Source organism: Protomyctophum parallelum, assembly GCF_964188405.1.
Source record: "Protomyctophum parallelum genome assembly, chromosome: 8".
In the NCBI taxonomy this organism is placed as follows: Eukaryota; Metazoa; Chordata; class Actinopteri; order Myctophiformes; family Myctophidae; genus Protomyctophum; species Protomyctophum parallelum.
Window position 1 is genome coordinate 28915928 of NC_139703.1, and position 15393 is coordinate 28931320.

At 42.0% G+C, this 15393-nt stretch overlaps 1 protein-coding gene across 1 annotated transcript in view; it reads right to left on the reverse strand.

Annotated features, from left to right (window-relative positions):
* The window catches only part of LOC310862828 (zinc finger E-box-binding homeobox 2), a 35227-nt gene extending 24522 nt beyond the window's left edge, over nucleotides 1–10705 (reverse strand). The window contains exon 1 of the mRNA XM_083770930.1: nucleotides 10566–10705. Coding sequence (XP_083627056.1) covers nucleotides 10566–10626 — 61 coding nt within the window. The 5' untranslated portion in view covers nucleotides 10627–10705. The remainder of the gene's footprint in view (nucleotides 1–10565) is intronic.
* Nucleotides 10706–15393: the final 4688 nt, after the last annotated feature.

Consider the following 15393-nt stretch of genomic DNA (forward strand, 5'->3'; position numbering starts at 1 on the left):
TTCTTGACAAATTGACGTTTAGACTAGGGTTTTTTTTGTGTAATTTAAGCCCTAGAACTCATTCCCTTTGTGATTGTGTTTGGCCCTCTGCAGTAATGATTACAATTTGAATGCATGCAAAGTTGTGCCACACCACACTAGTGCTCGGTCCCAATGACACATTCATAAAGCCATTCTTCAGAGACCTACTACCTAAAATCATGGGGAAACCATGGGGGAATCCAGGCTGGATTATAACACAGGACAGTAAAGACTAACAATGTAATATAACATTATGTGGACTGAAGACTAAAGGTGACTGTCTACCCCAAAACGTCCTACTTCAAACAACTTCAGACTGCTAGTCTGTTGTAGTCTGTTGACATTAGTTGGCATTGAAAAGTCGGGCCGACAGCATATTGCATTCTTGACACCTCCACACCACACCAGGGGGCAAAAGTAGCAGCCTGCCAGCGTTGCCTGGTTTGGGCTTGTTTTTCAATACAGTCGATTGTAAATATGCATAGTTGTGTGTTGCTTTAGTTTGGGCTTATTTCTGAATTGTAGCTACTTATTTGGGCTTGCTTTCTAGATTCTATTTTTAAAATAGCTGATGTATTAGGGCTCAATTGGTGAAACCTGGTGGGCTTGTCCTGGTCGCTTGTTTCACTTTCACGCTTTTCATCAGCCCAGGGCTACCGACGGGTTAGTGGCTAGCCTGTCGGGACCCGACCAAACAAGTCCGGTTGGCGATCGATGTCCGACTAGAAGTCCAGACTCGTTGATAGTGCCGTAAAGGCAGACGAGAAGTTGTCAGCAAGAGCCTCTATCCAACTGCTTCCGCCGCCGAGTTGGACCGACATCGGCGGTGGAGAGTAAGCTTAACAGAACATGACATGCGGCCAGAAAATAATAAATGGATATTTCTCAAAGAGACTTTATTGGTAAGACCTCCTACTGTTGCAGGTGGGTTTAAAAGCCTGCAGCATGTTCTCGTTATCACAGAATATGTTCACTCCCTCCCAGGTGTGTGTGGGAGTGTGGGAGGTGCGGGTCAGATGGAGGTGGTACCTGTTGATAACAGGTACAGAGTTCTCCCATCCCTTCCTTTCCCTCAGTATTCAGTCCAACTATCACTTCCTCGCCTATAATTCAGACAAAAAATGTTTTCTTTGGAACCGGTCCAGTTATAAAATATGAACTGGCAATCTCCTCCAAACAGGGCAGCGCACGCTTCAATGGCAGGCCACCAATTAACCAGTCCAAGTAGACTTGCCACTTTTAACTACATGCATTACTGCCAGTCATTCACGCCCAGCACCTGCTAGTGGTGGAAAAAGTTTTTACTTAAGTAAAAGTATCAATGCTGCAGTATAGAAATACAGTACAGAAATTCTAAATGTACTTGAAAATAGAAAATACGTATTGGCATCAAAATGTACTTAAAGTACCAAAACAAAAAGTAGTCATTATAACTCAAGTAGTCAAATGTATAATAATCTTTTGAAAATAGCAGATCTACAAGCTCACAATGCGTCACATCGTGCCACATTGTGAGCTTGTAGATCAGCTATTTTCAAATGGCCAAAATGTATATAGCCTAAGCCTGGAGTCGTTACTGTATGTTTTTTAATAATCTACAAAGTAACTAGCAACTAACGTTTTAAAATACATGTATTGGAGTAAAAGTGTAATATTTGGATCCGAAATGTAAGTAAAAGGTAAAGTATTGGAAATTGGAAATACGCAAGTAAAGTACAAATATTGTAATTAATTACAGTACGTGATTTCCACCACTGCCACCCACCCACTCCAACTCAAGCACTGCACAAACCATGCCCCCCCCACCCTGCCTGCTCTTGGGATTTGTGATGACCAGTCCAAATACCATGGTGATGTTTTAGTCTCCTAGGAGTCTGAAAGGATATTGCTGACCTATAGCGGCTCCTGTGTTCCCATGGATCCCTTCAGCTCACTGGAGGTCTGAGATGGTCCTAAAAGACCCTGAATCTCAGGCCTTCAGGTCTACAGGCCTCAGTGGTGTACTGTAACGTAACTAAGTACATGTACTCAAGTCCTGTAGTTTATGATTACACTTATCGGGATGTTTTACTTTACTGGGGTAATTCAAATTGTCAGTGCTTTGTTTTACTTCTACTCCAATACATCTCAGAGGCAAATATTGTACTTTTACTCCACTACAATTATTTGAAAACTGTGGATGTTTCCACTAACATCAACTGTCCAAAAATAAATATATGACTAAATAAATAAATAAAACAGTGGAGATTACGTCAGACTCATCATGAAGTCCGTCCAGCATGCTTCTGATTAATGAGCGCCACAATCACCAGTCGATTGAACAATTTATTTATTTCTACATGTCGTCACACTTATGAACAGTAAACCGTTTCTCTGTGACTGTCTGTCGTTAATTTGATCATTGTGCAACAGTGACACACACACACACACACACACACACACACACACACACACACACACACACACACACACACACACACACACACACACACCTTTTATGTTTGATATCATACATGGGTGGAAAATGCTCAATTTTGATTCTGTACCCTGCTACTGCTGTACTTCTCTATGGACATTTTTTTAGATGATTATCTTGCCAGCTGTAGGCTGGTACAGAGATCAGGACATGTTGTCATCCAAGGGATGTGAGCATTGTGTCACATTGAGTCAGCAGTGGCTCTCAAAGTGAGCAGCAGGGGTCCTTGGGACAGACGGTCCCCAGCACTTTATATGCTCTGATGAAGGCTCATAGCTGACATGCGCTAGGCGTTGAAAATGTGGAAATGTTGAGTACTTTGTCTTCCATTCATTTGAAATTTTGCATGTGCTCCCTTTTTTGATTGTCTACTGGATGTATAGGGTCTGGCAGTCCACTGAGAAAACCATTGCTTGATGCGCGACCTCTTTTCCTTATTTAAGCATCGCTTTACTTCCACTGTTATTTCACTGGCTAGACGTTTAGCCCAATGAGAGAACATATGAGAATGACTCTTCAGATCACAGCTTTTACTCTCTGGCACAGAATCTTTTCAGATGGCAGTCTGCGGCCTAATGCTGTACGTATCAATTTGGGGGCTCTATCATGACATGAAAATGTTTGAGAGCCTAGCATAATGAGATGATATGAGCATTGTGACATGCATTTGAGAAACCATAAGCTGCGAAAGCTGTGTCTTCTTCATGGAAATAATATATACAGTACAGAGCCGTGGGGACGGCCTCAAGATGGCTTACGCTGGCTTAATTGTGTCAAGGAAGATAAAAAAGACGAATGATACAAAGCGGAGATGTCACACCAAAGGGGCTAAACCGAGCAAGACAAAGAAATACAAAATAAAGCCATGGGAGAATAATTACGGTAAAGAAATTGAGGATGGATGGGGTGGGAATGCAAGGCACAAGCGAAGCGCTACGGTACAGTGACCACACCACGCAAACAGCACAGCCCCACTTCCACGCAGCAGGTGTTAGGTTTACAGGCCTCTGAGGTGATCCAGACCTGAACCTGAATAAACAGCAGCCTGCTCCTGACCGTTGTTGATACACATCATACATCAAACTGTTCCTCCTATGACCCGACAGCCAACTATATCGTGCTCTCTTGCTAGCAAACACTGGCACACACTCAGCAAATATGTCAGTTGGGTGAGTCTGCCTGCATGCATGCCTGCCTGCTTTCTCTCTCTCCCCTCCCACCTTTTCATCTCTCTCTCTCTCTCTCTCTCTTTCCTCTTTCTGCCACCTATCCAGTGATAGAAAGTACATTTACTCAAGTACAGTACAGTACAGTACTCATTTTTACTTTGGTTGAGTATTTCCATTTTAACCACTTCTACTCCACTACATCTCAGAGGCAAAATATTGTACTTTTTACTCCACTACAATTGTTTGATAACTTTTAGTTACGAGTTACTTTGCGGATTTACATTTAACACGAAACCTACATTAACCAATTAAGCCCTATTGTATACAACAAAATTGACGCTTTACAAAGCTCGCAAGGTGCAATGAGTTTGTGTAATGGGACATTCGTCATAATGAGCACTCCTGTAAGTAAGTATGTTTTGATACCAAAACCTTTGTACATTTGTACTTTTTGAATACAGGACTTTTACATTGTGGTGTTGCTACTTTCACTTAAGTAAGAAATCGGAGTATACGTCTTCCACCACTGCGCCCATCTGGGCCTTGTAATACATGACAGCTGAAGCAGGCTTTCCAAATTTAATTTGAGGTGTGATAAAAAAAAAAAAAAGGGCACATACGTATCTATAAATTGTGTGCAGAATGGTTGGCTTGCTGGCCGGCTGCTTTCAGCCTGTTTCTTCTGTCAAACACATGTAGCTCTTTCTGCTAAGTTAAAAATACAACCATCTCGCCGAGAAGCAGAGAGAGAGCGGCTGAATATAGGCACTAAAGTGGGATCTGCTGTCGGTATCGAAGAAAACGAGACCTGACATTATAATATCAAGAATTCTTTCTTTGGCTTTATGTAAACCCTTTCATAAGAAATAAGACATGCCTGTGGGAAGGAGAAGTCACAGGAAATACCATTTATCTTCAAAAGAGGACCTATACTGCAAATGTGCGAACCTGTAGAATGCATTCACACTTGTGCGAGCGCACACGCGCACACACACACACACACACACACACACACACACACACACGTAGGTGTGAGTGCGTGAGTTGTAAAGAACACAGTTTTATGTTTAATTTAAGTATGGATGACACCTATAGTCTTTATCATAGAGGACAACTGTCTTGAGCTTACGAATAGACGCAGGGCTTTAACCACTTACAACCTGGCATCCCTATTTTGGTTATGTCATTAGAGGCAAAAACTATTTGTAAGTGGTTTAATGTTTGGATTACATGTTAAATGTTCTCAAATACAAATGCTAATCAAATCAAGTTTTTCACAAGATTGATTTCAAGATTTTGTCCATTGTCTCTTATTATTTTTATTTTACAAAATATCTGTTCAAACATGGGTAATAATCGGGATCGGCATCGGACCCAAAAATCGGGCTCTAATGATTACTTTTGTACTTGTTTTAGCAGTCGTCGTGCACGGATGGCGCCCACAGTCGTTTTGTCTACAAACATTTTCTAAGAGACAATTCTGGGCCGCAGCATCCCAGCAGTGCAGCATAGTAAGAAAAAAGTGGTACTGATGCTACGTCTGTATCCTCTGATAAGCAGCAATTGAGTAAACATGTTGGAGCCAGGGACTTAATAAAGGAAAGGGATTCCCCTCGACTGCTCCGTGAATGTGACACGGCAAGAATAGAACTGGAGATGGGAGAAACATGTGACATTTGGCACTCTGGGAGTCCAGGAGGGAAAAAATCGAGGAAACATGGCTCCAGATAATCCCACGCTCTGTCACCAATTCCCTTCTCCTTAACTCTCTCTTGTTTTTTTTTCTCTTCTGTCTCCAATCCTGTCAACTCCGTCGGTTCTCCACCTCTCTCATCCTCCTCTCCTTTCTTCCTCCTCTGTCCCTCCCCTCCCCTCCCTCCTGCTGGTTCTGACGCCGGGGCTGAGCCTCTTGAGGAGTCCTGGTAATAAACTCTGGTGCCTGGGCTTCTCACTGCTGTCTCGCTCCCTCTCTCTCTCTCTCCCTCTCTCTCTCTCTCTCTCTCTCTCGCTGCATGTTGACTCCTCTGTAGTTGTGGTACTGAACCCGCTCCAAAACGACCCAGCCCCTCCACTCGGCACAATGCAACAGCGTCACTCTCTTTTCTTTCTCTCCTTATTTCATCCCTTCCCTTTTGTTTCCCCCCCCCCCCCTCTCTCTCTCGCTTCTTCTCTCTCTTTTTCCCCGAGTCCCACTCGTACTGTATGCCCTGCCCACTGTGGCAGCGCTGTGCCAAAGAAAGCCACACACGCACTCGCGCACACACACACACACACACACACACACACACACACACACACACACACACACACACACACACACACACACTAACACACTAACACATACATATCTATGCACAATGCACACACACATGCACACAGTAACGCATACACACACAGTCACAGACACACAGCTGGGCCCCAGCTGCATACAAAGACTGGGGTTTGGAAATCAATGAAGGAGAAAGAAGAAAAGAGGGAAAGAGTTTAAATAAATTGGCACTTGAAAAAAGGAGAAATCGAGAAAGAGGGAACGAAAAGGGAGAAAGCTGGGAGGGAAAAAAGGCAAATCAACTCAACAATAGAGTGAGGTTTTTTTTTTATGGACTAAGAGGAAAATAAGTGAAAGGCCATGGGACTAAATATGACCTTTGTGGCCGTGCTTACGTAACAGTTGGAGTGGTGGGTTAAATGCTCTCTCTCTGGTTGAAACACTATCCTTAATGTGATTCGATTCGTGGTACGGACGTCTATCATTCAGGCAAACGCGCAGATTAAGACCAAGGAGAAAGCCCGTGCAGAGTGGAGCTGGCAGGCATGGCCCTATCATGAATGACAGCATGCACTGCAGCACAGGAATTCAGCAGGCCAAATGCGCTTTACTCTCCCACTCACAATTCAACACTTTTACCAGACAACTCTGGTTTAAAAAATATATAACAAGGAATTACTTGTAAAATCATCTATTCAATCATTTTTGACATTTCAAATGGTAATTGATTGCACCCCCCAGCATAACCACACAGTGATGTTTTTAATTGAATGTGATCTATCATCTCCTTCCCGATTAACTCCTCCTGTCGATTTTTTGTGATGATTGTGTCGCGTAAAGTATGATTATGAAGAAAACTGCTCATTCGCTGCTATATGAGAAAGGATGTCGTCATTTTGCTACAAACAATACAGGGACATAATCCTTATTGTCCGGAGGTGTTAAAGGTCAAATGCACATATTGGTGTGGAGATTACAATGTTATACTGCTTTACGTATTTACCCCCTGGTGCCCTCTGCTAATTAATTCACCCTCTTTAAGTGTCTACGTCGTCAATTGGCAATAAAAGACAGGTTGTCATTTGTGGTGTGTGTGTGTGTGTGTGTGTGTGTGTGTGTGTGTGTGTGTGTGTGTGTGTGTGTGTGTGTGTGTGTGTGTGTGTGTGTGTGTGTGTGTGTGTGTGTGTGTGTGTGTGTGTGTGTGTGTGTGTGTGTGTGTGTGTGTGTGTGTGTGTGTGTGTGTGTGTGTGTGTGTACGCACGCACGCACGCACGCGCGCGCGTACAGTATGTTTCGAGTACTGTAAAAGCAGGACTGCTTCTAATCTGCTGGGAATGAAGAGTATAGTAATTTCCGCACGTTGCTTGATATTGGTGGGCATTGACAGTTTTATTAGTGGAGACGGAGACATAATCAATAGGCGCCTTGGAGGGAGAAGAAAAGGGACAGGCTGCGTTTCTTCTCTTTCTTCTGGTTTGGAAAGGATCCCCTAATCGCTGTCTTATGAGATGCGTCTGCCAAGTTCGTTTGGTTTTATCAAGGACCTCTTTCCTCCCTACATGCAAAGTCGCCTCCAGACCCGCACATTCCATGCTCTACACACACAGCGCGCGCACATGCACGTGAGTGAGTACGGCATACACATGAGTGTATGCGTGGTGTGTGCACGCATACAGATAAACACAGCAAACATATGCAGGCGCCAAGCAGGCCAACACACATGCACTTGCGCATAGGCAGTAGGCACATGCACGCAAACACATGTGCCCATGTGTGTGTGTGTGTGTGTGTGTGTGACATACAGTATAATGCATGCAGTGTATGTAGATATTAATATGTAGTCCTTATGTGCAGTGCCTCGGGGTATGGCTGGATGAAAGTTACATTATATTAAAGTTGTGGGCCGTATGAGTTATAACTGATTACTAGATAGATAGAAAGAAAGAAATTCGGTCATTATAGTAGCAGCGAAACACAGGTAGGATACAGATAGGAGTAAAGAGATGCATCCAGTAAAAAGAATGACAAATGCGTAAACAGACATGACAAGTAGAAATAAGGTACACAATGGGGCTCGTCGATATGGACAAAATAAAATATTATCAGATATTTTGACCATTATATCGTATCGTGACGATATTTATTTATTCAGATTCATTCATATCACTATCATCAAAAGTAGCACACCTACAAGCTCACAAAACGTCACATTGCAACGTGTTGTCGATGTGCTGTTTTATGAGTTGGTAGATACGCTATTTTATTTCTTTCTGTCTTTCTTTTTTGATTTTCGAAAGTCTAAAATACAAAGCCTTAGAATTAAGGGTAACGTGACTCTGGAAGACTTATTTTCTTCTGATTCTATACACTAAATATCTGATTCACTATAGGCTATACTTCTTTAGATTCACTCTTCAGGTTGTTTCCAAACCACAATGTCTTCATCTATGTCTCAAAATAAATCATACACAGTCAGTCAAATCCTGTGTCAATTTAACTGAGAGTGTACAAATGAAACCAAATGGACCCGTAACACTCTCTTGAGTTACATATGAATAAATTAACAATGAGAATATTATTACTGTGTGTGTATGTATGGAATGTAAATCAGGCATCTGAAGTCAAAGGAGGCATTAAAGGCACTGGACCATTCATGGAGGAACCATCATTTTGGTAATTAACCTTAATTCACACAGCAGCCAATTTCCTCTTACGTCATATACGTGCGGGGGGAGGGGGAGTATGAATATGAGTATGACCCAAAGGTGACGGGCCTGTTTCCATATTGAATAAAGGCCTTTAAAACGTTGTTGCCAGAAGAGTGCCTTGGATTTACATCTCCTGGTGACGGGTCTGTGTGGCAAAGCATGACGTTTACTAATAGGTTTTTCTGATAGCGTGATGCTGTTGATTTGAGGAGGAGGTACTGAGAGTGTAAAGTAACAGTGCTATATGATGACACGGAGGTGAGAGTGTTTGTAGGCCTGTGTGTGCGTGCGTGTGTGTGTGTGCCTGTGTGTGTGTGTGTGTGTGTGTGTGTGTGTGTGTGTGTGCCTGTGTGAGAGCAGCCAGAGGGGATCTCACCATGGTGTTAAAGTCTGCTAAGCCTCACACCACTCTCTGAATCAAAATGAGGAAACTCTTTAGAGAGCAAACTAATAAACTTCTTCTTTAAGGCTCTGACTCCTTATACTCACACACACACACACACACACACACACACACACACACACACACACACACACACACACACACACACACACACACACACACACACACACACACAAATGCATTTGCTTTCAACATCCACCAGCCTTTTCAGAATTAATGCACATCAACTCAGCGATTAATGCATGTGTTGTTTCGGCATACTGTATACGCATAGTTGTATATTAATTAATCTAATTAAAGACGCTATAGCTGCAGAATACTGTAACTAAAACATCTCACTGTGTCTTCAGTTCCTCTTATCACTGTTAGAATGACTGACATCATCAGTGAAATATATCTTCTCTGTTTCCAACGATGGGGCATCTGCTGTGACCCAAATGAAACGGCTCGAAAGAGACCTGGAAATATGTGTCGAGGGAAGAAGCATTTATGTAGCCTAGATAAATGCATTCTTGCATTTACAAGATGATTTGTCAGATGATTTATGTATTAGATTTTGTTCATATTGATTTCTTACAGGCTAATTAATTTGCTTGTTAATTAAAATCTTGTTGACGCAACTTGTCTATAATTTATAATGTCTGTAGGCTAATGTAGAACATTAATTATGCCAAATGATAGTATTCAGGGGAGATGTAAATTAAAACAAAAACAAAAAACTGATTTTTTTAAGACTATAAAAATTCACATTGCAAAAAGCTTGTGCATTCTTTCCCCTCTCTCTCTTTCTTTTCTTTGTCTAGCTATTGTTTCTTTCAATACTAGGCCTATTGCTTGTGTAAAAAATAATTGTCTAAATGCTGATTCGTCAAAAAATATTATTTCAAACATTATAAAACTGATAAAATTATGTCTAAGAACAGCAGCTGTAGAGTAGCCTAGACTGAGAACAGGTTCATGTGCACTTTTTGCCAGTTAAAGTTGTGATTGTCTGAAAACGGGGAAGTTGTTCGAAAGTTGGACAACATGAGCAGAATAATTGAGAATGAACGCAATCAAGTTTTGAATTTACACAAGCATTGTACAGTTACAGCCTCGTACAGGATTACACTAAACTATATACACATGTTGAAAATAAACTATCTTCGGCCAGGCAGGTATCTGATCTTACAGGTATAGGCTAGAATAGAACCCACAGGCACACGGCTAGAGGAATGTCATTTCTGCAGTAAAAGCTGCAAGATGTAATCGATCAATAAACGTTTGACATGAGCTTTGCGATTGAAGCCAGAGTACAGTCGAGTGCGTACAGTAGGCTAATCGATATGTCCATATTCTGTGCTGTGGTGAAGTCTCGAAAGTTACAAATCCACCAGATTGCACGCCGATCCGCTTCGGGGCTCCTGTGGGCTGAGATAACGGTGAGCTCTCATCCGCCCCGTCGCCGCGCGTGTCATGGAGGTTATCACAAAACTTATTGAAACTTTAGGGGAAATTTAAAGCAGCAACATTTTCTTACCTTGATTTCTCCTCGGGTTGGCTTGTTTCCTTCGTTTACCCCGGATCTCTTCTGCCATCATGACGCTTCTTCTTTGCAAAAAACTGTCCCCCAGAGCAGTAGTGTGACTGACTGTGTGTGTGTGTGTATGTGTGCGCGTGTCCTGAGCTTTAGAATGAATGGGGTGAAACATCGCCGTCGGTCACAGCGGGTGACTCAAACCTTGATGGAGGTCCAAGAAGTGCCGACGAGCCGTGACAAGAGTGATGTCATCAAGAGGTTGGCCGTGCTGTGGCTGTGTGTGTGTGTGCGCGCGTGCGTGTGTGTGCGCGTGGGTCACTTCTTGTCAAGGTACACTACTAAAGGTAGCCTATAGAACAGAATAACTTAATAACATTGTACAGCAACTTTCTGTCAGACTATTCGGTGCATGCGCGTCTGCTTTGCGGTGACACCGGAGCACAGTCGCTGCTGCGCGGGGCCTGCATGCGATGATCCGCTGCATAGTTGTGTTGCATTCATGCTTGCAGACTTCACTTCACTGACTGACTGACTGACTGCAGCCTCCCCGCAGGGAAACTAGAGTGAGAATACTCCCGCTTGGTTACAACTTTTCGAGTGTGTGTGACATACATTTCTGCTATTTGTTTTTATTTAGCTGGCAGTGTGGCAAAGCAAACGTACGTATATACCGCTACTATACCACCTATGCCAATGAATGAAGCACATTTTAAATTCATCATCGGTGAGACCGAGAGAAATACCGTGCGTGCGCGGGTCTCCGACCGACGTGTCAAAATAAATGTATTTTGTGTAGACTTAACAACCTATAGCCCCCGATATGAAGGTGTTAAATCTCTCGCGGATCATTGTACCGGCGCTACAGCTAACATGACATTGGTGTTTGAGGCCGTGCGGTGCGAGGCGCAGGTATGTTAATGTGTTTTAGGGCCTGTTAGATTGTTGATTGCACATCGCACCTGCGCTCAAGTACCCTGGAGTGGACCCCGTCCTGTGCTCCATTCACCCTGGATGGCTGTAGGAAGTGGTGCATTGACAGTCCTTTGTACCCCGACCTGCCGATCTGTTTTGCAACTGAAAAAAACATCCGAAATAAAGCAGCGACCCCCACCTTATGGGCATCTCTGACCCACATCCCCCCGCCTAGTAGCCCTTCTTCGAGTTGTGCCTAATGCTGCGTATACAGTGTAGGACCACCTTTCACCACGACACAATGCAGCTACTGTAGCGGTAAGAATGGATTCATCTGACACAGTCCAATTAGTTACACCACTAAAAACACTTGTTTTTGCCCACCACGTCAACACATTTCCATTTGCAACTTAAAATATGAAATTCAACGATTAAATATATGAAGTGTGGTTTTAGACTACATACAATTTATATGCTATATGCAGGCCTAATTTCAATTATTAAATTAATTGCAATGTCCCAAAATGATCAGGTTGACTCTTATATATATAGATACATTGTTTCAAGTACTTCTCCACCCCCCCCCTCTCTCTCTCTCTCTCTCTCTCTATCTATCTATCTATCTATCTATCTATCTATCTATCTATCTATCTATCTATCTATCTATCTATCTATCTATCTATCTAACTATACTATACTATACTATACTATACTATACTATACTACCGGTATATATATATATATATATATATATATATATATATATATATATATATATATATATACTATATGTTACAGAAATGCCACATTAAACAAAGCTCTTCTGTTCAGCAGCATCATGACTAATGGACTGTTAACAGGTCACAGAGGAGAAAGCATCCCTTAAGGTGGCGAGGAGACAAGGGAAGGGAGCAGGGGCTGTAAAGAAAGAAAGGGACAGAGAGGTCAGAGTCCTTTGTGATGGGATGGATGGATGGATGGAGGAGGAGGGGAGGGGGTCTATAAACCTGGTAGATGGGGGGGGGGGGGGGGGGGGGGAGTGGAGAGAGTAAGAGAGAGAGAGAGAGAATAAGGTGTAAGGGAACTTCAGGGGTTCCTACTCCGTAAAATCCTCAGTGTTCATTTGACTCAGAGAGTATGCAAATGGGACGGGTCCATTTGGTTCCATTATAGTTTGCTCTCTGAGTTAACAAACCTGTAAGGGTCCATTTGGTTCCATTATAGTTTAGTCTCAGAGTTAACAAACCTGTAAGGGTCCATTTGGTTCCATTATAGTTTAGTCTCTGAGTTACAAACCTGTAAGGGTCCATTTGGTTCCATTATAGTTTAGTCTCAGAGTTAACAAACCTGTAAGGGTCCATTTGGTTCCATTATAGTTTAGTCTCTGAGTTACAAACCTGTAAGGGTCCATTTGGTTCCATTACAGTTTAGTCTCAGAGTTACAAACCTGTAAGGGTTCATTTGGTTCCATTACAGTTTAGTCTCAGAGTTAACAAACCTGTAAGGGTCCATTTGGTTCCATTACAGTTTAGTCTCAGAGTTACAAACCTGTAAGGGTTCATTTGGTTCCATTACAGTTTAGTCTCAGAGTTACAAACCTGTAAGGGTCCATTTGGTTCCATTACAGTTTAGTCTCAGAGTTAACAAACCTGTAAGGGTCCATTTGGTTCCATTACAGTTTAGTCTCAGAGTTAACAAACCTGTAAGGGTTCATTTGGTTCCAGTTAAATGAACACAGAGGATTATTTTACTGTGTCCCCCTCCATTACATGGTGTCTACATGTTTGTTCCAGTCATTCTGTTTAAGTGAAACAACATTTCAGACGTTGTTGTTTTTAAACAAAACGTCCAACTTATTTAAATTATTCATCAACTGTGGCGGTGGACAAGTGAAATAGTTTTTCTTCTAATTTCCGTTAAAGTGTATACGGATATAACAAGGAGGGGTGGCTTTGTTTTAATAGCTTAAAGATGCTGCGTGGGTGTGTGTGTGTTTGTAGCATCCACGGGTTATGCCAGTCGTTAAAATATGTCATTTTATTGTGATGTTTTTCATCTCCTGAACTGATCTTACACTGTGCTTCGGTTTTCTTCATTGCCAACTGCCAGAGTGCAATTGAGTGCCACATGTGTAATAAATGTGTAAATCAAACCAAATTATTATGCTAAAGTTGCGCTCAGCCGAATAATGATTCCAAATCTATTGTGGCGACGGAGCCAGTGTCACATAGCTTGACAACTGTGTACACATGCACATACGGTGTCTCGCACGCACGCACACACAGCCACACACACACAGCCACACACACACACACACACACACACACACACACACACACACACACACACACACACACACACACACACACACACACACACACACACACACACACACACACACGATATGAGGGGGGTGGAGGAAACGCTCCCACTGGGGTTTTGTCCCTGTCTGTGGCCTATGGGTTCAAAGCTGCTGGCATGGGGAGGAGATGTCTTTAACAGCATATTAAGCAGGAGTTAATTATATGCCAACCTAAGCAACAAAGGAGAGGCAAAGGCTCTCCTTTGAATGGCAAGACAAGAAAAGAGAAAACTCATTATGCTGACCACTTTTTTGCATTTGAAAAACCACTGTTCCTATTTTGGTATTTCCATTTGTATCCCCGTGGAGCAGGCAGAGGTTAAGTCATGTCGCAGAAAGAAAGTGTCTGAGCTCACGCAATCTTTGCATCAGCGGTTCTACTCTCACTTATTTCTAATAACGTCAAACGTCGACATGTTTGGAAATAGATTATAACAGTATAGCAAGCCATTGGCTGGTCATTGTCTCCGACTTCTTGTATAAGATTCACCATCTTTATATTGTGTAAAGCATTCGGGCTGTCCCATACTAAAGACATTCTTAGCTGCTGACTAATAGTCATAGGAATTTGACGACTAATGTATTTGTTTATTTATTTGTAACATTGGGTTAGCCTTTTCAGGTTGGTGAGGTTGAGAACGGACCATTCTGAAGATGACTTCAGAATGGCTTCTGGCTATTGCCATTTAAACTGGAAGAATGAACGACAGTTTACAAGGGATGTTCTCATCATTTTTCTAGAAATATTACATTCAGCATGGAAAAAAGCTATATGACTAATCAACTAACAAAGTCTCAACTAAGACCAAACCAATTAATCCATTATTTGACAATAAGTGGACAGACCTATAAAATATTTTACTGTTGTCTGAAAGATGGAATACTGTCATATTATGGCATGCCTTTATGTCTTTTGAACTTTCTCATTGTTATGAAGAAAGAGCTGTAGTATACACTGCATGCATCATTATGTTTATCCTGGAAATAACAGTCCTATGATCAGTATTTGATTATGTGCTTTCACTACAAGGCCAGGATAAATGTAATGATGTGCCCATTATAAAAGTCTTGTTCTTAATGCACTGTAGGATGTCTTGGTCAGTTGTAGTAAAACTACTGTACAACTGCAAATGGAAGACATGAGATGTTATATCTCACATTGTTTGTGCTGTACAATATTGGTGAACATTTAAAACAACAAAGCCTGTAATTGGGTTAGCAAGTAATGTGGGGTAATATTGTTCATGGTCAAATGCAGGTAACCTTTGTAAACTTATTTGGTAATTTAAAAACTAAGACCATTGTTGTCTATATACTTAAAGTGGAATAAATAACCTTGTTGAAAAATAGTTTGGGGAAACCCAACACCTTGAGCATAAACTGTTTATAACCTGCATCACTCATTCCCCTCAACTCAGCAACATGTCACATGCTTTTCTTTTTACTTCTCGTTGGAAAAGGGCATCCTTTGTCAACTTGGCTGTAGTTTCAAATGCGTGAACAGAGCTTTGATCTAGTGTTATAAATATTATGAGTTGGGTCTTTGGCTCCGTT